Source organism: Argiope bruennichi, chromosome 6 (genome assembly GCF_947563725.1).
Source record: "Argiope bruennichi chromosome 6, qqArgBrue1.1, whole genome shotgun sequence".
NCBI classification, from domain to species: Eukaryota; Metazoa; Arthropoda; class Arachnida; order Araneae; family Araneidae; genus Argiope; species Argiope bruennichi.
The window spans coordinates 93059120-93084230 of NC_079156.1; the positions used below are offsets into that span (position 1 = coordinate 93059120).

Sequence of the window (25111 nt, forward strand, 5' to 3'; positions counted from 1 at the left end):
ATTAATATTGAACAGTATATTTTAAAGACATTACAATTCATAAAAATAATTATCTTTATTAAAATGGGGGGGGGGAATCTTAGAGAGTAAATAATGTGTTGCCATCAATGAAATTATATTCAAGGTATATGATGCAGTTCTGAATATTTTTCTTCTGCTTTGATCCAAATCTCACTTCCATTTTTATTCACATACTGTAAATATGAAGAAAAAAATTACATAGATATATATAAAGAAATAATTTATAGAGCTGACACATTATATTTGGGACATATGAAGATTTCTTATCCCCCTTTATTTAGTATGTAAAGAAGTAGAGGGAGAAATTGAATTAGTGACAGTTTCAATTTGTTTTCATTTTCTAATATTGCAGAATTCAATAGAAGCACTTGCTATGATTGTATTGTCGATTTGAAAATATTTCTGCTTGTTATATAATTTTATCTATATTGCATGTTTAGAATAATTCTTTTATAAATATAAAAAACAGTAATATGAACATTATTTACAGAGAAGAAGGTTATTAAGAGTTAACTAAACTCTTCACATCATTCAAGTTTAGTTTAGTTATATTAACGTCCCGTTTTAAAGCAACACTAGGGCTATTTGGGAACGGGCCTTGTAATTTTGAACCACGGTCAGATGACGAGGACGACACCTGAGCTGGCATCCACTCGACACCAGCGGGAGGACGTTTGGCTCCGACGGATTTAACGATCACTAGACTGCTTACACGACGGTTCTTCGGTGGAATCGGGTCTCGAACTTGAAACCCTCCGGTTCCGAAGCCGAGACCTTACCTCCAGTGAAAAAAATGGAAAAAAGGAATGCTTCCAAAAGATGCCTTTTTTTCCCCCTCAACTTCAGCAACTGTTGGAAATAATATATTTGGATACAAAATTAAGTATATTTAGTGGGGTTGTTTATTTAAAATCAAAGCCCTTTTAAATGTAGTGAACTTCTCAATTGTTACAGAATTACAAAGTTGTGCTTTTAATTTAAAGAATGGTGCACTTAATTTTTAAAAATCACCATTCCATTTTTAATAAATTTAATTAAACGATTTCTATTTGCTCTGCATGTATTCTTGCCCTTCCCACCTCATAAGAAAAATATACGAAACTTTTGCTCTGCCCACCTGTAAAATATTCCCACCAATTGGGATGCTTATTTTCCAATAAACCTGACACATTAAATACTACTGATATGATTTTCTTCAATTAAAATTATTTTTACATTTATTAAAACTATTTTTACTTTAAAGAGAACCCCCCCCCGATACGGCATGTAGAATGATTGAATGAATGTTGAATGCATATAATAATATAAGTATTGCACCTATGTAAAATAGTTCCCATTACGGAGCAGCACTTGTCCAGATCTTAAGGAGGTATATTCTATAATTAATGCTAGGATCTTTAAAGCAGGCAATGTCTATATTCTGTTCCAATGGAAGTAAGACCATGATAGAAGTATTGAGTAGACCACTTTTCATACTTAGATTTGTAATGCTTCCCTTTATATACACCCATTAAAAAATTTATAAATTCTTTTTAGGACTAAGCATTCTTGTATTATCACCAACTTGGTGGCATGTTTCTTTTTTCAAAATTTTTTGATTAATTAAAATAGAACAAATTTAAAAAGCAAAATAAAGAAATGAGGAACTTACTTTTTCATAACCATCTTCATAAGATTTTGCATGGTCTTTAGGATGATTCTTGTGTTCTTCAAAATCCTGCAAGATGTTTATAAGTGTTTTATCAATGTATTTTTTATTATTTCTTTTCTTACATCACAAGATACTAATAGCTCAAGATAATACCTTTGAGTTATTAATTTGAAAAGCCAAATGCTTGTAATATAAATCGAGTCGTTTGTTTTAAAAATTTATATACACCCCCTGCCCTCTTTTTTTTTTTTTTTTTTAATTGCAGTATTTGTTTTAATGTATGGATTTCAGCAACAGAACTTTTATCCTCTGGATTTATATATTAGCACTTAATGGGTTTTGCTCTTGAGAATAAATCCTCTTCTCCACAAATCAAATGCCACGATACTGCAGAAGATACATGGCATCTGTTATTCCCTACGGGGACGTGGGTAACAGATGCCATCTTATTTTCACGCACACTAATAGTAAACAACATGTTTTGTACATCAGGTTGGAGGTTTACCCTTCATTTACCTAATCTGTTGCGTTCCTAGTTATCGCATTGTGCTTGTGTATAATACAGACGGTCCACCCGCTGTAGAATTGGGCCTGAAATTTGATATACATCTTCGATCTTAACGATAGAACCAAATTCAGTGGCGGAACAAAGATAAGTGATGCTTGGGGATCTTTATGATTATTCTGCCCCTCTCCCCAATAGTGATCATTGATAATGTGAAATGGCGCCCTAGACATGCTATTATTTTTATCCCATCTCATAATATTTAATTTTCTATGTCAACTTTTTAATATATTTTGTCTCTAAGGGTATCGCCTGAAACAGGTACTTACGCCCCTCCCCCTTCCCTTACTTGTCGCTATACCACATACCAAATTTCATCCAATTATACCTCACGTATCAAGTGCATCCGTCTTATCGTAGCTTTTGAAATAACAAACAGAAACTTCAAATTTATTAGATATGCTACGTTTATAACAATATATACTTTTGTCAATTAGTATGTGTTTACCTGCACGGTCCCCTCACAAGGAAGTTAGTTTTACGGTATTGGATGCAAAGTTAATGACTTTCGGCCTTGGCGACAAAACTGAAGCACCCAAAATATTCGAAAATCTGGCGATAGCTTCTTTAAAACTCGAGTTCCGGTATTTATTCTCTAATATTCGATATCCTGTCATGGAAGCTATACAAAACGGTGGCGTACAGACGGGAGTTAGAGAAAGTAGCTGATTAGGATTCAAGCGAATAGTTGATCGAAATCTTTCTTTGGAGTATTTTCTGAGCGTTTTGTGCTGTTGTAATTGTTAAATTGCGATTTGCTGCTTGCTGCTTGTTTGTATGATCAGCAATGATTTGTTACTGTGTACAGTACACTTCCGAGTATCCGGCCTAATGTGGCTGAAGGGTTGGCCAGATAACAAAACGCTGGATAGGCCGAAGTTCTAAGAACTCATTTAACCCACCAGAAGACAAAGATTTTATACCAAAACTTGCTATTATACTATTCATTTTCTCACTTCTTATTGAATACTAAACCCTCCATTTGGCTCAAACTAGTAGAATGTGAATTTACGAATACTGTACGCACTGTGCAGTTATAATCAGGAACAGCGGCAACAACTGAGGTCTGTTACGTATTTGAGAAGCAATACACAACGAGCAGAACGCTACTCTTTTCCTCTCACAATTTGTATTTTGCACACAACACGTAGGAGCATCGAAAAAGATGCCCGCTTCCAATGTTTTGGAAATGTTGTCAATGCAATGCCTTGCCTTCCTCACTTAATTATGATAAAAGAAAATTAGGCCGGATACTCGAGAGTATACTGTATTTGTGTAGAATAAAGCGTCTTTATCCGTTATTGGGTCTGTTAAACTTTTCACCGTATACTCATTAGATGGATTTGGATATTTTCTTTGCAATAGCTTTTAGAAATGGAATTTCGGCAACATTCATCACTTTTGTATTTTTTTTTTTCTGGTCCTCTTCTATTTGCCCATTTCTGATTCAACTAATTACATTTGTATTTTATCATGTTCTCAAACATAAAACCTTAAAATAGTTTAAGATGCGGGAGTATTTGAAACGTTGAGATTCACAAAATCGCGAAATCGAATTGTTTTGCGATTACAATAAATGTCATTTCTATGTTTTATGAGTCAGAAAGTAAGAAACCAGATGTCGGGAGAACGAAATGTTACTATGGATATTTTTTTTTTCAACCAAAAAAAGGAATAAAGTGCTCGTTCTTTTGACGCCACTTATCTTTGCTATGCCACTGACCAATCACACTTTTCAGTAATTTTTTTTAAATGAATGATGATTTTTTTTTTTTTTTTTGCTCCGTAAAATTCTATACTTCATATGCAAGAATTAGAAAACTTATTTTGTAGAGGGATGAGTCTCTTTATAACTTCATTATGAGGCCGATGAAAATAATAGACGAGTTTCTGGAACAATTATTTAATTATTTTCTAAGTTACACATTTCACAAGACAAAACAAGCACGAACACGAATATACACGGCACTCAATTCGAATACAATCTAATAATGATCCCCAAGAAGGATTATGGGAAATATTCATCGATGTTGGTAAGGTAACACCATCTATTGTCTCAAAAGAGAAGGTAGTAGAGTTATGTAACAGCTACAATTTCAGATAATAATATTTCTGCTTAATGATTCTATTGAATTTTCTTGCATTAAATATATTAATCAGTGAGCAGTAGATTAACTGCATGGAACAGCAATATTTTCTAATCAGTTGCTTCTTATTCACGAAATGGTGGCGATTTTCATATGGATTAAAAATCGATCGATTAATCGTCAAATAAATTCTTCAATTTTTAAAATATTGTATTATTATAACGTAGTCCTTGAACAAAATGGCACACTCTTGTATGAAATTTCAAATATTCAACTAAGTAGAAATTTAGGGGGATAAAATCGATTATAAAATTTCATCTTTATCAGCATGAGAGAAATTAAATAGAATTGTTTAAAAAGAACACTTACGATTTCATCAGAATCACTGAATTCATCCATATCTTCTTCAGTGAATCCTTTTAAACTCTAAAAAGAAAAAGTTGAGAATTAATTAAATTTTTTTTTTTAATTTCGGTATATTTCGATATAAACTTAGACAAATGCGTTTGAAAATAAATAATATCTTCTTCTTTTTAAAAATTTTTTCCATACACTTATAAAGTATTCCATTGCACACTGCTGAAATATGACAGTTCATCATTAACAATTTGCGATCAAATACTTCAGTATATCTTATGTAGGACTCGCTTTAGATATGTTTTGTTTAAAAAAAAATTATGTGTAGAGATTATTTAGACATGTTTTAGATATTTTTAAGAAAATATACAAACAATCGTTTGGTTTAAAACAGTATTATTTTTAAAGTTATTGTTTTTGTAGGCTTAAAATTATCGTCTGATGTTTTAAAGCTTTCTTTATATAAAATAGGATAAGTAAATAAACAATTTAGAGAAGATTATGTTTTAGCATTTTTTTAATTATTTTGAGAAACATTTATATGCCACCATTCAAGAACACTGTGAAAACTATGGAATCAATGTAATTAAAGATCTATTAAGTATAATTATTGATAATAATAGAAAAATACCTATATACCTATAAATTCACTGATAAAAAAAATACATATTCAAATTTTTGGAAATGTTACCCCTTGATATTTTCTCATACAGGGTGTTTTTGAACTCTACGTATTCGTATACTTGGAGGAGATAGAACGCATCAAAAGGAATCAGAAAAAATATAGAATTTCATATTTTGCTTTGTGTTTTTGAATTATCCCGTTCATATGTACGAATCCACGGATTTGTTTCAAAATTTGATATAAATCTACATTTTTGTGGCTAGAATATATGCTAAATTTTGCTTCAATTGTTCATTGCGTTTTTTTCTCATATCACTTGGACGGAAAGACAGCTTGCCTCTAACGGATATCGTCGAAAATTTTATAGAATTCTATAAATTTGAAAAGAAGACCTCGTGCCAATTTCGAAGCTATAAGATCGAAATTTAGTAATTAAATGCACTGATAATATAAGAACATTGGTTTTTTTCAGTGCAAGCTTGATTATAAATAAATCAATAGACAATTATTGTTTCAAAATTGTATTTACGGAACTAAAGGAGATCTAAAGAGTGGAGATATTTTTTAAGTCAATTTAAGATCTAAAAATTCATCTAAAGTCTAAAAATTATTGATGTATCTAAAAAAGAAAAATGCATCGATGTTCAGAAAAGGAATACATATAATAGTATATAATATTCTTTGAAGAAGCAGGCGTGGTGTTCTTTAGCAATTTTTGTTCATAATTGAACGAAATTATCCAATTTTTATCTATTATCAAGATTTCTTACTAAAAGACATGGCGAGCACGATGCGGCATATCAAAAAAAGAAGCCAGAAAAGAAAGATCGTGATAAAGTATTTTAATTTTTTGTAGTTTTAGAATGGAATTTGCCAATACAATGTTTTAGTTCTGTGGGAAAAGCCCACAGAACCCAAACGAAAGTTTTTATTTCTGAACCAGCCAGAGTGATCTGCCCGAACTATCTCAAATGCCTTACATGCCTATGGCGTATAACAGTTACAAAAATATTCATTTTTGGCGTGAATGTAGCATTTTCCCTGAATCCATCGTGCCAGTCTTGGCGATTTATTTGGCGCATAATCCCTGGAATGCGGTTAATAGTATCCGAAAATCAAATTTGTGCTTTAAACACATTTCTCTCAACCGATTGAAACAAAAATTTAACACAAAGCTGTATATATACTTAAAAAATCCGATGCCGATTTTGATATATTTAAGTCCCTTTTTAAAGTATTGCGTTTTCATGTTTTTGAAAAAAAAAAGACAGATAAAGCAATTGGATTTGACTCAAAACCTGACAGTAACTACGCTATAGATGTGAAATCTGAGTACTGAATTTATATATATAAGTTTCTTCTATGTTCGGACAGATGAACTTTCTCTGATCCACTTTTACTCAAACATTTGATAGAAATCTAAAAATTTGATGTTAAGACCATATACCGCATTTCAACTATCTAGCCTGAAACGTTTTAGAATTATTTTTGTCACAGATAGACGGACATAATGCCAAAAATGTGTTTTTCGAATTCAAGGTGGTCTGAAATTTAGAAATTCGTCAAATTCTCGTGTTCGAATTTTTTGACGATTACTATACTTTCTCTATACTACGTATACGAGGAAGTAAAAAAAAAGTATTTTTACCTTTCTTTTAACTTCTGGAAGTTTTGTTGGCGATGTTTTCTTGGCCTTGGTTTTAATTCTGTTTCCCGAGTGAGACGGAAATTTCTCAGCAATTTTCCCGTTTTCCTGAAATCATGTACATGTGAAGAAATGATAGTCGTGTTTTCAGATAATATATAAAATTGATCATTCATTTTATCAAAATATTAAATGTCCAACTTTTAATTACTTTTCAGAATTTGTGTTCTGTCAATCAATAGCATTAATTGTTTATATTCTTTATAATGAGTACTATTTCTTAAGTTTTTGTTAAGTTTTAAGTTTTCTTAACTATTTCTTAAATTAAGTCCAGCGAGGGTGACTTCCCTGTCACTTTCTCATATACTCCCTAATAAAATATTATTCCCCGCATTTTCTCGTGAGTATCAGGAATCAGAATCAGGTAGCATTTGAGTTCATAGTTTTATTGCAAGGGTACTAGAAACCGAAGCTCGTCGAAAAACCGACAATGAAAGCGTAAAGTTTTAGAATAATCGTGTTTTCATTCATGTGAGTGCACAAAGCAACATACGATTGACCATTAATGTATTTTATTTAAAGATGTAAATGAGCTAATCAATTTTTGATTCATCTATAATCGCATCGATCTAAAATTGTATACTAAAATTTACCGATTGGGCTCATTAGGTCTTATAGATATTGTTACGAATCTGTGATGCGGCTTCCCAGCATAGTTGGTTCCATAGAAGGTCCCAGAGCTTGGCGACAAACTTGGCGACCATTTGGCGACTTGCTGAGGATTTTGGCGCCAAAATAGATTATACCCGAAACATCGAAAATTTTCCCGATCCCTCCAATAGGAACCGAGATACGCCTCGAACGTTCCTGATTGGTTGAGAGGCGTCTAGCCCCGCCTCCTGAGACCTATAAAAGGAGCTGCAGCTGCCGGGGAGTAGTGATTCAGATATGTCGTAGTCGAATGTATTCGGATGGATTACACGCCGATCTCAGAGCACCTTCTTATCCGAGTAAACTGCCCCGCTTGCGGGAAGCTCAGCGCAATCAACTTTAGTTATGGATACTGCTATGATTGCAAGAAACCATTTCCAAAGAAATTACTAGAAGAAGTCGGATTTGTTTTCACGAGGCTCCAAGAACCCCCAACACCTGAAATAAACATGGACACCCAAGAAAACTGGGCAGATAGATCCACAACAACTACTCAGATCTCCAAATCCCTTACACCCACCTCAACTCGCCACATCCCGACTGGAAACCCCACTTCTCCTCAAACTCCAAACCCAGATGTCACAATGATTTCTCCATCATCCCAAATACAAAAAAATCCCCCAAAACGACTTCCAGATTGTCTCGCCCAAAAAAGCAGCCAAAAAGCCCCGCACCGAAGAAAACTTCAAAATAAACACGGAAAACTCATACTCCCATCTACAAGAAGAAAGCGATAGACCACCTAAATCAATAGCAACGATCAGCTTAGTCATCAAAGAAAACTTCAACCTAATTCTTCAAGAGATAATGAGAAGATATCCCGAAACGGAAAACCACTTTCAAAGAGGTCATATTCAAATCAAACCTAAAACAGAAGAAACCAGACAAGAAATAATCAGCCTACTTCAAAACAAAAAACAAGATTTCATCATCAATGAAGCGCCTGAAGAAAGACCCATTAAAGTTGTTATTAGAGGACTCCCGAACTACACCACAATAGATGATATTAAAAAAGAACTCGAAGCAAACAACTATCAAACCCAAAGAATTAACCAAATGAAAAAATTCAGATCAAAAACCCTCTTCCCTTTATTCCTCGTTGAAGTCAGGAAAACCGGCAACTACAAAAATATCTTCAATCTAAATCACCTTTGCTTCCTGTCCGTGAAAATAGAGCCGTACAGGGCAAAAAATACCGCTACTATATGCTATAACTGCTCCGGTTTCCACCACTCTGCCAGAAACTGCCGAATAAAACCCAGATGCATCAAATGTAACGGAAACCATCCCACCCGTGACTGCCAAATTAAAGAAAAAATAGAAAACCCTGTCTGCATCAACTGCAACGCGACCGGCCACCTAGCAGCCTGGAAAGGATGTCCGGCAATACCCAGAGTCCAAACCCAAACTGCAAACTACCCCAGAAGATCATATGCTGAAGTTATCAACAAAAGCAATAGCCAAAACATCAATCCTACCCTCCCAAGAAGCCAAGAAGTCACCTCCCAAAGATCAATTAACAGAAGACCACAGCCTCCCCAACCCACTTTGATAGACGAATTAAATGACATTAAAGATTTGAAAAACCACCTCAACGACCTAAAAGAAATCAGAGAACTCCTGATCGAATTCCCCAACATCCTAAATACCATCAGACTCAGCAAAAAAGCCAAGAGTAAACAAGAAAAACTTCTCATTTTCATAGAAGCTCTCATCGCCGAAGATCCAACTCCTTGAAAACCACGCCCACCGCCGTGACCAAGACGCCTGATTCGCCCGCCCATCCACCTCATCAATAGTATTTAAGCAGATGTTCCTAGGCCCTTCCTCACTCAACCAAGACAAGACCCAAAGCCCGTCCCAACACCCAGGAAACAGAACACGGCGCACACTTCAATGGCTAATGAAGAAATATCATCATTCCAAGAAACCCTGCAAATCATAAGAGAACTCAAAGAAATACTCCAGGAATTCCCCAAATTAATGGAGGCAGTGAAACTCGCAAGAAAAACAAACGACAAAGAAGAGAAAAAGCTTATCGTCCTTAACGCGCTGATCGGCTAAGTCCCCTCAGAATGCAAGCCATCCCACTACAATAACCCAGCTTTCTGATTGGTCCCCCAGGTACAATGGATTATCCGGCTCCGGCCCCACTTCAAGACCAAAAGTGCTCCTACTTCACCCTCTCCTACTCCCTTGACCGTCTGCTTTGCTATTGGCTGAGACATCTCACCCTCTCTCCCTCACCTGCCATGCGACTTTTCATCAGTCGATGCTGCTTCATTTCTCCTTCAACCATCACTGGAGACATCACAGTCTATGGAAATTTATGTCAAGCTAGGCCATCTCTATCTGCTATGTTGGAGGTAGCCCACATCGGGCGGGTACTCCACTAATCTTTGCTATTTCAAGCCCTTCCTCACTCCTGTACAAACCATCTTTCGTCCTGCGGAAAGTATTTGTCGATCGGAGATGGCGCCCTACGGGCGCCGGCGCTCCAAATTGTTTCCTTGTGTTCTTGTGTCGGGGAGTAGAATTTTTGATGATTACAAATTTCGAGTATGAAATTCGAGTATTCGAATGAATACTCGAGTATTACAAATTTCGAGTATGAAAAAGTAAAGAAGTACTATAGCATATCTACTTACGCTTTCTAATTATTTGAGATATATAGATCAGTTTTTACAAAAAGAAATTTTACTGAAGGAAAAAAAAGTCGCTGGCGAATTCGAAACTTCTAAAAAGTTGCTCGACATAGAAATAATTTTATTTTCTGCAATATTCTTCTTATAATATGTAATATTTTGCATCAATCTTTTAAAACTGTATTCTTTATTACATAGTTCCCTACAAAACAACTGTTTTTCTAGCTCATACTTCCTTATGAATAAAAATTCTTATGTCTTTTATATGCAGGATTATTAGATTTATGCGAATTCAATTTATCCACTTTTCATCGGTTCAACCGATAATTTCCAGATATTATTTATTATATTTACTTCCAATTTATAAACAAAGTTAGCGGGCTAAAATGGTCTAAAGGTTAAGGTTTATTACGGAATTAGTCATAACTATTTTTAAAAAATTAAATAGAGAGAACATTTTAACTTCTTTTCATATTAATAGATTTCGACAAATATCTAAAGAGTAATCCAGTTCTCTTCAAGAGCTGCCTAACATATTAGGAGTTATTAGACATATTTTTAAATGATATATTACTTTAACTCCACAGATTCAATTTTTATTTATATACAACAGATTTAAGGTATTTCTATGCAAAATAATTTAGTGGTGTCCAATCCGGAGATCTTAGCGGCCAGGAAATTGGACACCTTCTTCTTATCTAACTTCCGTGAAATGTAATATTCAAAAACGAGGTGATATCTGCGTTTTAGCATAGTGGAACACCATCCTGCCGATACAGAAAAAAGGTAGAATTTATGGGACAAAGTTACTTAACCAATAAATCTTAATATTTACTAAAAAAGCGAAAATGAAATAATTAAATTTTACTTATTAAAATATAAATGAATTTAAAAGTAAATCTTTATTAATCAATTCCATTGAATACTTTTTGCCTTCGTGCTCATTGCAGACTACTGTACGCATGCGCGGTTGAGCGGTATAAACCCTAAAAATCTCGGACGGCTTTCCCATTCACAGAGGAGTAGTCTATTATATTCTAATAGGTATCTTTGTTATAAAAGGCCACAGTTTTTATCTACTTTTAGTCTAGACACCAGATATAAAATGGGGGCAAATACATTCTAAGGATGGAGTTACGAATAGATTATTTTTATGAAACTTGAGAGAAAAGTAAAATTACCCTCCTAGTAAGGGTGTTAGATAGTATCTAAATTAGTATTCTTTAATCGACATAAGCATAAATCGTAAAACAGTCAAATCTTAGTTGTACTAAGCTACCGTTATCCTTCTTGCATTTGTTTCCTGAACTCGATGTTTATTAGATAAGTCTTTATGTTTCCTGTCTTTTCGAGCGTCATTGGGAAGCTGTATAGAAACAGAATCATTCATCCTTTTGGGAGAAATCTAGAACAGAAAAAATGAGGAACAATAAAAGAAAATGCGAATATTACAAAAAAAGAAAAACAGTGGAAGTGGTCATCCTAAACTTTTTCGCATACTCTCTAATTAACTTGTCATGCCAGAGAACGTCTTGCATGGCACTGGAATAGAATAGTTATGAAAAAATTACTTTTGGCGTAAATTCAGCAATTTCAATGAATCTATAGTTTTATCTTTGGCGCGTTTTTCGGCAATTAATCCTTGGCTAGGCTAAAGAGTATCCGAAAATCAAATTAAGTGTTTTAGACATATTTTTTCTTCATCGATTAAAACAAAAATTTCACACAAAACTACACTTAAATTCACTAAATCCCATACCAAATCTGATATATTTAAGTCATCGCGTTTTTGAATTATCGCATTTATAAGCTTCAAAAAGTATAGATCGACATACAGTCAACCTTTTGTTGGATTTGGCTGAAAATTTGGCAGGTGTCTCTACTTTAGATATTAATTCTGTGTGCCGAATTTTATCTCTCCAGCTGTATTCGTTTTGTAATTATCGTTTTAACATATATTCGGACAGACGAACTTCTTTTGAACACATTTTACTCAAAATTTGATAGAAATCTGCAAATTTGCTGTGAATACCAAATTTCATATACCAAAATTCAAAGGTACATCAAATTTCAACTGTCCAACTCAAAGCGTTTTAGAGTTATCTGTGCCACTGACAGATAGACGGATATTTTCCAAAAATGTTTTCCAAAAATATTAGTGATTTTTTTTTCAAACTCAAGGAGGTCTAAAACATGGAGATTCATAGAAATCTCAAGTTTGAATTTTTTGACGTTTACAGTACTTTCTGTATACTACGTATACGAGAAAATAAAAAGTCAAGATCTAAAAGTTCAATGAAATTTTAAATAATTCATACTAAGCATGTTCATTTGACATTTAAATTTGTATATACTAGTAGTTATTTTTATTTGGATAAATATATATTGAATGATTTTTTCGTCACTCTATTGCTTTTAAAGCGAAAACTGGTTTGTTTAAAATTTAATCGCATCAATAATTTTTCCTTATCTGGTCTTTGATTCGGTAGTTTGCGGCAAAATTAGATTGGACATGACAAGATACTATTTTTAAAAAAAGAAATTCATATTTTTATGCATGAAATCAGATAAAAATTACAATGTATGAAGAAGATATGATACATCTGCAAGATACATTGTTTGCAGAGTCTTAACTAAGAACGTTGTGAGGGTTCAATGTTACCACTTCTTGTTATCATAATAAATGACAGAATTATATCAGAATATGATTTTAATCAACATAGATGCTATATTAAACCAGTAGAAGTATTATCTTCTCTTTTTGCAATACTAACAAAATAAGACCCTTTTTGTGATTCAGATTACAATGATGGAATCTGAAAATAGAATTTGAACGTCTTATTTTCTATCAATAGGATTCAAACTTAGATATTACATTGGTGAAAGAGCAGCTTTATGGTACCCTGTATAAGACAGAAGAGATCTAATTTTTCTCCTTTTTATATACTCATGCCCATAAATTAAGGATAATTCAGAGTAACGCGGAAATCGAACTCTAAAATACATATATCATCTGTAAAATGACTACACACATCTTCAAAAATCATATGCAAATTGCAGGAAGCCACCAGATGACACCGATAGTACTTCACAATGACGAGAGTGTAAGAGAGTGATATATAAGAAATACAGGCAAAGAAGTAAAATTATTCGCTAGCGCTTTATAAGCCTTTCAGTGCAATAATCGCACAATTATGACACAAAGGGCGAATTTGGATGATTTTTTACGTGATAGAATTATCGGCCGTCTGGAATGTGGGCGTACCCAATTGGAAGTATCCGAGGAACTTGGAAGCGCCCAGAGTGTCATCTCTAGGCTTTGGCAACGATTCCAAGATGATGATAATGTGAGTAGACGTTACAGCACAGGTCGCCCCTGAGTTACAGCGCCGAATGAGGACCAGTATTTGGCAGTTACTGCCAAAAGAAATAGACGGAGTACAGCATCAGACCTGTCTCGTGAGCTCTCTTCAGCCACTGTACGACAGTTTTAAGGTAGACCGTGTACAGACGCTTAAGGCATATTGGTCTATATGCTCGTAGGCCTGTCAGATGTGTTCCATTTACTACAACTTACTGTCGCCTGCGGTTAGCCTGGAGCAGAGAGCATGGATTGTGGACACCACAACAGTGGGATTGTGTGATGTTTTCCGACGATTCCAGGTTTAGCTTGCAGTCTGATTGTCTCCGGACTTTCATATGGAGAGCGCCAGGTACCCGTTACCACCAAGCGGCATCATTGAACGACACCGTTACGGTGGTGCAGGATTGCTCGTTTGGGGAGGAATTATTCTGAGTTCCAGAACTGACCTGAATGTTCAAATTGGAACCATGACAGGTAAAATCTATCGGGACGTCATTCTGGACCAACATGTACGTTTGTTTCGGGGCGCCATGGGAGCAGAATTCGTGTTTATGGATGACAACGCTCGTCCTCACCGTGCAAACATCGTAAACGAATGCCTTCGATCGGAGGATATCACTCGTATGGACTGGCCAGCATTCTCACCGGACTTGAATCCAGTAGAGCATGCGTGGGACATGCTTGGCCGAAGAGTTGCAGCCTGTCAACCAGCCTCCTACATGTCTACTGGAACTTCGGAGAGCATTGCTTGATGAATGGTGTAATATTCCTCAAGATCAGATCGATAATTTGATACTCAGCATGCCTAGGCGTTATATGGACTGTATTGCATCGTCTGGGAGAACATACTACGTATTAACCATCATACCAACCATGTAATATTGGTTTTTGTATTTTTTTTTGTATTTTTTTTTTGTATTTTTTTTGTAATTTGCTCCAGGGAGCAAAATTTTATTAATGATATCAAACATATAGCATCTTTTTTGCTCTTTACCTTTTGTTTAAGAAATAGGCTTTACAAATAAGTCACATTTGTTTTGCTTCTGACTCTTTCTTTTCCTGAACTTGCATTATCCTTAATTTATGGATATGCGTATTTATGAATGTTGTCAAAAGAGTCTTTTAGAAACAATTCTTAAATAGTTTGTCTTACTGAGGCAAACTATTGCTACAATTTAGCTTGGTTAGCAAGGGCATTTGTTTTTTCAACTATCCTATTCTTAGATTCAAGATAATTCTTACTTTTCTCTTTCCATTCGTGAAGGAAGTCCTCGATAGTTTCTTCTTCACTATCTTGATGGTACTTTCGACATGTGGCTCGAACTCCTCGGAGGACATATCTTGATCATCATTCTGAAATACAGGATATTTATGATTTTTTTTTCTTCTCCCTTTAACTATACACTCCGATTGTAAATAATCCTTAAAATAAACTTGAACCTTTTGTAGGATTTGCGTTTGAGAGAAATATGTTCAGTTATGATAAAATAACATAATATATACATGAGGTGTACATTCATTTTTTAAAACACATATTTATGCCACATTTGATAGATTTATTCGAACAGCTCTGTAAAACGCCAAAACACACAATCTCTTTTATTATCGGTAGAGATATAAATAAGTAGCAACCGAAACTCCAAAAGTCAATTCGTTCTAATGGTTATACTGAACATATTAAATATATACCATTTATTATATGCATATATATGTTACTTATTATAAATCCTGTATAAGCTTGAAATATTTTAATAGCTGTATATATTAAAAGAAATTGCTTTTAGTGCTTTCAGTTGCCAGTTATCTATCTCTAATATTCATAAAAGAAATTGTGTGTGTGTGTTTTAGCGCTTTACAGGCCGCACTATTTGACTAAAGCTATCAGATTTGACATAAATACGCTTTGGAGGGAAGAATTGTACACCTCAAAGCAATTTTTGAAAATTTTATTATTAATTTAATTAATTAAATATAGCTGAGATTTTGCGTTTTATAACTTCTAAAAGTTTCATTGAGTAAAAATAATTTTCAACATCATTTTAAAATTTAAAAAAACATTTTTAATGATGCCAATTTAATTGTTGATAATTTTTAAATAAATTTCTTCATTTTTAATAGTACATATAATTGTTTCAATGAAATTCAAACTATTTCGTTGTTTCGTCAAATACTTAATTGAATAATTTCCTTCTATTAAAGAAGAAAGATTCTGTTTACCATCCGTGCAGTAAGATAGTAAAGTTGCAAAAGTTGAATGACAACGTATATTAAGAATATAGATCACTCCGACAATAACGTTTTAAATGGCATCATGATTCCACAGGACTTACATTCGAGATCCGAAAGGCCAGCCATAGTCGTGGTATACAAAATATGCACATAATCTTTACACTTCTCAAGTACGAGAGTTGGAACTTTAATAGTGCCAACTATTTATTTACATGGAATACAAAAGTGATTCATGTCACCATGTTTTACAGATGTTCAATATAGTCGCCAGCATTGTGTACAACCCGTTTCCAACGATGTGGAAGTCGCAGAACACCTGAAGCAGTGCCTGTTCTGTTGATAGTTCGAATGGACAACTGCCGCAAGAATCTCTGGGGCACTTTTGAAGCGAATGCCACGAAGTGGTTTCTACATCTTAGGAATTAAGTCAAAGTCACAAGGGCTTAGATCTGGGGAGTATGATCGATGATAAAGTACTTCCCAGCCCCATCTATCGAGCAAATCAGCCACAACTTGCGCTGTATACGGCCGAGCATTGTCATGCAAGATGATAGAGACGTTCTGCAGAAAGTGTCGCCGTTTTTTTTTTTTTTTTTCTTTCTCAAAACTGGTCTGAGATGGTGCTCCAAAAAGTGAGAAGTAATACTGCGACGGCCTGCTGTGGGGTTAGGATGACACCATCACAGTCGTACACGTGAATCAGCATAACATTCACATTTTGGCGTCCTTTATTGAAAGCTTTTACCCATCTTGCAACAGTTCTGTAAGGTAAAGCAGATTTCCCCGCAATCCTCTTGAAGCCCTACATGACATTGTCGTGCTGTACGACCTATGGCACATTCAATTTTTATCCAATTCAGTTGTATATGTTTTTAAAACATCCTGACAACACTTACTTTAGACCGCAAGCTAATACAAAGATCAGTTGTTCGTGTCACTCCGCATGCGCGTGACATAGAAAGGACGAGTCTTTATGCTGAGAGGCAAGGTAGGTATGTAGCTAACGTGTGGTATACGTGACATTCTTTGGTTTTGTTGTGTGGCGTTTTTGCAGCAGTGTTGCCTCTATTAAAGTTCCAACCCTTTTATTCTATTTTCTTAATTAAATGAATAGGGTAGCACATTCCCGAAACGGACGATAAAATAATTAAAGGGCATAAGATAATTTTCTCGTTCCCAGTCATAATAAATACGGTCATTTAATAAATATGGGTGACTTCCGGGAATTGGCTTATTTTTTTGCCCTTTCATGATATTTAATTTTGATAAAGGATATAAATGCCATAATATTTTGTTCCGATGGCTTTCCTTATGATTGGCGTCCTGATTCATTAAATCCCCCTTTTGCCCTCCGGCCGGAGCGCCTTTGTTTAGGGGCTATACACCTTTAACCGTTAAAACAGATCTCGAAAATTGGTCATATGCGATTCTCCTTAACGTAAGAAAAAATTCTTAAACTTAATAGAATTTTTATCAGAATTTTATAAACCATTTGATCTTATAATTATGAATTTTTATGTCAATGAAATAATTTTCATTATTTAAAATATATGTGGAAAAAAGACATGTTCCGTATAGATTGTCGAAGACAGAATTTGTTTACGCTCAATGTTTTTTTAGAAAATAAGCAACTTATATTAACAAATGCTACATCAGTTTACTCCCAAAGAAACGTAACTTGATAATCATGCAAAGTGCTAAGCATTTTAATAGATTTATTGGAGTTATTTTTCCTTTTATGTTCTTAAAACATGATGATGCTTAAAAAAATATTTTTAGCCTATTAGCAAGTGCTGAAAAAAGCATACATAATAATGCTCTGATTTTGAATGATTTTCTTTATTGTGTGTATATAAGCATACTTGGAAAAATTAATATTGATAAAAATTCGTATTGATATTGGACCACTATTGTTTAAACTTCGTGCAAGTTCTGAAAATATAGTATTGAAAAAAAAATTACTTTAAAGTAAACGTTTATGAGTGAAAAGTTAAAAGTAATTTTCACGTTTTTGACTATATCTTTTAAACTAATTAACATATACTCATGTGCAATTCCAAAAAATGTTCAGAAGGGTTTCAACTATAAAATAAAATCATAAAAAATTTCGATAAATTAAAGATTTATAGGTTTTATAGCCTCTCCTTAAAGGATTAACTCCACATCATTTTCTGACATTCTTCCTATAAGTTGTACAAATGTTTCTTATTGTACAGCATTCGATAAGTATCTTTATTCAATTGTGGCTCAAACCTTTTCTGCAGCAAACTTACCATCACTTCTCCTGAATAAATAAACTGATCCTGATGTCTTCCGAGGCAATCATCATGCTTCGGAGCTTTAAAGGCGCGCTTCTTTGAACTTGAGCCAGTGAACCCTTTGGGAGAGCTCTGAAGGAGAATAAAGAGCTTTATTAATGAAAAGGAGAACGAACAAATCTATTAATGTACATAATTTAATGTACATATAATATTATACGGTGGCGGATTTAGGCATCTGACAGCTCTAGTTTAACAAGTTTAATCAATATACAGGTAATTTATTTTATGTTAATTTTTATATATATTAATTTTGCTGAAATGCAATATTTATTATTATTTATTTATTATGACTCATGTTTCCGATTCATCCATATTTACACACAATATTATTTATCCAGATGTTGAACATTGATAAATACTACCATAATTAAATGAATGTGATAAAATGATAAGGTTTTAATTGCTCATACTTCATAAAGTGTTAATAATATTGGATTATTTTGTAATTATTGAAATTTATATATTTTTAAAATTTATTTGTTTGTAAATAGGACTAATAATATATTTTTAATGGATCTGTAGTATTTTTAGTATTTAAATATAATTTAGTAGATTAATTTTAGTTGAATTTTGATTTCTGGTCAGAGGCGCCATCTTTTACCAAATTTGGGAAAAAAATGAATATAAGATTTTAATTTATTTATAATAATGAACTATGTAATATATTAAAAACTAAAAAAATAAAGAAAAAAGAAAAATAATAATAATAAAAATAAAAGTTGTTAAAAATAAACTTTATTTGTATTCTAAAAATTAAAAAGTTACTTTTGCATCAAAAATTTGGAAATAAAAACAAAATTGTATAACCTTAGGGTGATCTAATTAGTACTATAATGCGGCATAATGAATATAACACGAAATAAAATTTTTAAACTTTCATTAAAAATTAAAAATATTTCTTAAATGTCATTGAAACCAACTTATTTAGAGTATTTCGACAGTGACTTGCACATTTCATTTTCTATATTAACTTCAAAATTTCTTCTTATTTATTTATTACTTTTTAGTACTCTAATCAGAAAAACTTGTTGCTTTCTTTTCATTTTTATTATTTACGAATTCTTTGTGTGACGAATACTTGGAAAGTTTGAACATTTGATGGGAGGTGATAGCCATAAGCCGTCAAGGAAAAACACAAGCACAGTAGCTTTGAGCATTAACAGATACAGATCCCGCTCTGCGATCAACTCTCCAGACAGAGAACTCGACGTATTCAGATATAGCATCTAGTGCTTATTTGAGCTTATCAACAGGTTATGGAATTCTCCAGGAGAATCTTTGAATCTCGGCTTATAAGAGAAAAGTCAACATTCTTATATTTTTATCGTCAAAATCGGCAAATAGTAGTCAAATTTGCCTCCAAAATCAGGAGCAGTGATCAGTATCCATACAGTAGCCTTAAAAATAAACATAGACTCTTTTCCTTTCTATGACATTAATTATACATGGAAACAATATTACAGATTTATGACAGTATTAATGGAAATTGTTTTCCTTTCTATCCAATTTAAATGCTCCTTAAACTTAAAAAAAAAAAGGTCTTTTTTTTTTGTCGAATTCGCAAATGTTTGATTATGTTATAATTATTTATGCATGTGAATAATGTTAATATACTGATATATATTTTAGCGAGAAGGATATTTTTTCCTTGCCTAGGAACGTTTGATTTTTTTTTTCTTCTGTTAGAAGAGCCAGGCTTGCATTAGATAGCAAAGCAATTTAAGTAATGGTGAACGAAGTTTGAAATTAATAAAATTTCAAACTTCGAAACATTCAGCTCGTTGTTAAACAGAGCTGTTAAATTTAATATTTATAGTTTTAGTATTTATACCTTTTGTCTTACTTTCCCCTTTTCACGTGGGGTACATTTTTCTGATATCCTCTCCTTTATTTCGTTAATTCTGTTTTCAATGGATGGCGACATTTCGCTGAGCATTTCCTCATCGTCTTCTTCGGCATCGTCCTTAAATTAAAAAAAAAAATGTACTAAATTAGTTCTTTGCTTATATTGATAAACAAATATAATTTGAAAAGAAGACTAAATTCAGCAATTAAACCAGTAGGTAGATTGTCCACCCCCTCGGCTTGCTCATATACTTTGGAAGTTGTGTGTGAGTTTGCTTGCGTAGGCAAAATAGCACTTGTAGTGAGAAGTAGCATACAAGCAGCAAAAAGATAATAAACAATTGTAATATCACAACTCAGAAAAAAAATTACAATTACTCACGTCTCTCGCCTCGACTATTCCTTCTGTTCATCTTAACTGATTCACTACTAATTACACGACTGACTGACTTCAACTTTGTCTCTCGAGTTTATATAGTTTCAGTGACAGGGCTAGGAAGATACTAGAAAGATATCGTACTTTCACTCCTAATAAAGATATCACAAAAATTCTCGAGTATTCTGAGTCATTCATTGTTAGGTCAACCCACCAAATTGGTAATCTACTTGCCAAATGCTCGTCAAGTTCGTCTCAAGAACAGACATAACTAACCTGACTCCCATGTGACATCTATTGGAGTTATTTGTAAAATTGCTTTACTTACCTTCAAGATTTACAAAGCAGGGAAGCAGTGTTACAGATTCTTAACAGTATGTTTATGCTACTTTTTTAAGCCAAACATAATCAAGGAGCGAACAAAATAAACCATATCACGGTCATCATTTTCATTTTTCATTGCCAACATTTCATTTTCATCATCAAATGGGAGTAAAGATATTGAACTATGCCACAGATACTATTTACTCGCTTCACATTATTAATTGTGAAGCAATTTTACGATTGATGAATATTTCGCTAGCTTGCAACATGACCTTAAGGTAAGTCAATAATTACGTAAAGAAAGCTGTCTCTCAGGGACAGATATTTCGTTCTTAAATAAAATATGACAAATTGATGTTTGTTCTAAACTAGATTTATATAAATATCATAGGATCTCCATTCTATTTAGTTCGAAAATATGCACAACGTAAAATGAGAAAAGGTATGTGGAAAGGTTATTCATATTCAATGTTAAAATTCATGGCCAACTCAATTTTGATGAATTTAATTTCTTTTTTGGGGGGGGGGATTTCAAGTTAATGTTAGATTACTAAATAAAAATGGATACCAAAATATTTTTATTTTTTCTCATTAAAGTAATTATTTTTATATGAATCATTTTTATATAATAAAAAATATCGATCTTCTAACTGCAAATGGAAAAGTCGAATGGTCATCTACTTCCTCGTTTGGGCAAAACAGCAAGGATTCGGTTGGAAAGTTTTTATGCAGCCACCATACAATCAGGGCAACCTCAGATTTTCAACTATTTGGGCCCAATAAGATGCTCCTCGATGGCCAAAAGTTTGACTGACGACGACCTCAAAACAGACCGACAGCATTCTATGAGACTTGGATTTTCAAACTGATTCAATCTTTGGGACAAATGCCTCAAAATAAATGAGACTTAAGTCGAAAAGTAATAAATTAGTGGTAATACTTTCATATCCATTTCATATTATTAATTGCATTTTTAATTATCATGTTTAACATTATGTTTGTTACTTATTAAATCCCCCACGTAAAAGTATCTTTAGTAGCCCTGCTTGTTTCATGAACTCCAACTTATCCTTACCATCATTTCCGTTGGAAAAGCATATTGATTAAGGTGCCTTGGGTAGCAATCTCTTTCCCTTGGTTCTTTCCGAACATTTCTGGGATGTCTTTGTGTGATGGAACCTGTCATTCTCAAAGGACGTGTCTAAAAGAGAATTTTAAAAAAATTAGATCGAATATAGAGTTTTGCTATTTACATTAATACACACAAAAAGAAAAACAATTTTCATATGAACTTTATATTAATAATATTTATGTGCCCAATCTCCCATTAGTCGCAGTCATTGGTTACGCATATGATTGTGATATGATCTCTTCGCCAAACTCTCGAAATTTTTGCACAAAATGCTCGCCAAAGAACCTTCAGCTGGGATAAAGGCAAAATTAAGTATATATTTAATTTTATTTTTGTAGAAATATTTAATTTTCGTTTTGTAGTATTGCAGTTGAAATTTTGGAAAATTAGAATGTTTCATTAGGCATATTATCATTTGAAATAAACTGTATCGTATCAAATTGGATATCCATTATGTATTTGGATTACCAGAGGATTAACGTATATATTTTAATATCTTACAAAAATGTTCAATCTCTTCATAATAGATCCTGAAATTTAACCCTTTAAAGGGCCATTTTTTTCTAGTCATATTATGTTAAAATATTTTGAGGCTTGAAATTAGAATAAGAAAAGGGATTCACTTAGCTTATTAGATAAATTTAATTTGATTAATTAATTAATTTGGTTAATTAATAATAATGTAACAAATCAAGACACATCATTTTGTGTGAGATAAAGAACTGAAGCATCTAAGTTTCTGTCTTTCTAAAAAAGTTTGTCAGAACTTATGCCAACCTACATAATTTCATACAAAGAGTGATAAATTTGGTGGGAAACATATTTCCCACGGCCTTAGAAAGGGTTAACATGAACTATTAATAATTTACACGTTATTAAAAGGATTTAAATTTCAAAGTGTAAGTTTTTAAAGTAAAATGGGAGCTAAAATGTTGGATGAAGGAGAGTAGACGTCCTTTCATGACATATCTGAAGGCCATGAGGTTTTATATAAAGAAGTGGGGAAATCGGACGAGTTGGATTAGGAGTTATGTAATTAGTTCATTAGTTTTACTTGTTATTTTAAATATATATTTGCAAATCAACGCCATCTTTCCTCTATAGGTCAAACTGTTAATTATTATTATTATTATTATTTTCAAAAATCGAAATCGCATACTCAGGGTACAGATATTTGTAGACTCGTAATCATCAACTACTAGCTTTCAGGTCAGCCAGCAACTTTTGCTCAGATGACACTCCTAAACACTTTCTGTTTAATTTGGATCATCCCGTTCGTGTGATAGAAAGAATCAGTACATTGGTACATAGGTGTTCAAGGAAAAGCTTGTAATATCTAGGTTCGCTTCTCTCTTTTTGTCTTTAGAAATTATTTATTTTTCAGAATCCTTATTGATCTCGAAATTCATACAAGAGAAAAAGTAAATTATGTTTTTTAAAAAAGATAATAATAATATTCACAGAAAGTTTAAAGGTCAGAAGGTCATAATTATGATTCAGTTCAAGAAAGATGCACCGCATTGGTTTTCAATATCAAAGCTTTACATTTTTAAAGGAACCTTCAGAGACTAAGTTCTGAATAAAAGCTGTAGATCGTCAATAATTCTGAAACATAGCCACAGGGTTTATATGCCTCACGTTTTCGAATACTTCCCGTGATTTTTTTTTTCTGTCATGAAGTTCCAACTACTTTAAATCGTGCATGAATGTTAAGTCTTTCTGTATTCAATTCATACCTCTCTTTTCTCCATTTCTTTCCATTTGTGGAACTTATCGCCTTCAGAAGCACCATATTCCCTTGGTGATGTCTTTCTTCTCTAGAGAAAAGAGAAAAAAAAATATTTTTGATTTTGTCCCAGCTTATGTTTGAAATGAATGAAATATCTTTCAATAGAGCGAGATAAATTCAAGGAATAAATATGGATGTACAAGTCTGAATTTCAGTTTGTTAGTATTTTATGGCACAAAAGCCATCTTTGGCTAAGTTGCGCCATATTGATGGAATTAAAATATTCGTGTCAGTTTATAATAAAATCGGAACATGTCTACAGAATCCAAATGTCTAAAAGCGTAAAAATGTGAGTCATGAAAAGCGCAACAAGATGTAAGATATGATACAGAACTATCATATTGTCGGGACTCTACTTTCGGTTTCGAATCAGTTTATTTTTGCACAACACAAGACAGAGAATTTCATGAGATTATTTAGACAATGATGATAGAAACTGATGAGAGTATTTACAGATGACATAGATTTAAATTGATCAAATGATCCGTACATCAAAGAGATTTTGGTGCGTAGCTCAACACGCATTGCCAAGTTTACTTTAAATTAAAGTATTAAAACATTGCTAATTAATGAAAACTGCCAGCCATGTAGATAACAAAATTAAATTTTAATTACGAATTAAATTAACAAATATAGATCATGATACATTGGCCGTAATCCCATTGACTAGCACGAGGCAGAAGTCCGGAGCAAGCCGGCGAAGCCAGGAAGTGAGTCACTCGTATTCGTTGGAGAGCAAAGTTCATCTCCATAGGTATGAGTTATGCTTGTCGCCAGCTGGCGAAACAAACAGTCATTTATCGCCTGTTTGGCCGCTGCAAGATGAAATTAACGTAACGTACAAATTCCATACTTAAAGCAAACACAGCATATTCTAATATCAAAACCGGATTATCAGATTCCAATTGGAATAAGATGCAACGGAAACTCCAAAATAAAAATAAACAGAAAATATAAAACTTATTAGGAGTGGCAACAGTATGGCTAATGTTTATATATGATTTTAAAAACCAATATATTTTTTTAAAACTAAACAGGTTGTGGTGGTAACTTCATAAGCCAGATAACAACCTCCGGAAAGGTGTGTACACTTTTGTCTAGTGGCTTTGTTACTCGGCTATGAACCCTAACGTTGCGAGTTCGAACCTTAAAATTGCACAAGGTTAACTTGCAGAATTCTGGAAAGCAACTCGCCCAAATCAGGATAAGATTTCTGAAAAAATGCAAGACGCTGTAAAGAAAATCGCGAACGTCTACAAGAACGTAAAGTAGACATAGGACTCTTGCAAAATGGTGTTGAGTCCCCCATCAACAAATGTCCGCCCAATACTCAAGGAGCCACCTAGATGACTATAAGAGTCATTCAGAAAGTAAGTCTAACATGACTCGTATAAATACACGAAACGAAACATAAATACTTGGAA

General features: G+C 33.3%; 1 protein-coding gene across 1 annotated transcript in view; it reads right to left on the bottom strand.

Moving 5' to 3' along the window:
* Positions 1 to 71: 71 nt before the first annotated feature.
* LOC129971829 (uncharacterized) overlaps positions 72 to 25111 on the bottom strand; it is a 77689-nt gene continuing 52649 nt past the window's right edge. Inside the window, exons 20-29 of the mRNA XM_056085806.1 lie at positions 23635 to 23715; positions 21842 to 21967; positions 20053 to 20184; positions 18174 to 18290; positions 14914 to 15024; positions 11587 to 11712; positions 6955 to 7059; positions 4694 to 4750; positions 1673 to 1738; positions 72 to 194 (exon numbers count right to left, since the gene is read on the bottom strand). Of these exons, the coding sequence (XP_055941781.1) occupies positions 120 to 194; positions 1673 to 1738; positions 4694 to 4750; positions 6955 to 7059; positions 11587 to 11712; positions 14914 to 15024; positions 18174 to 18290; positions 20053 to 20184; positions 21842 to 21967; positions 23635 to 23715 (996 nt within the window). The 3' untranslated portion in view covers positions 72 to 119. The remainder of the gene's footprint in view (positions 195 to 1672; positions 1739 to 4693; positions 4751 to 6954; positions 7060 to 11586; positions 11713 to 14913; positions 15025 to 18173; positions 18291 to 20052; positions 20185 to 21841; positions 21968 to 23634; positions 23716 to 25111) is intronic.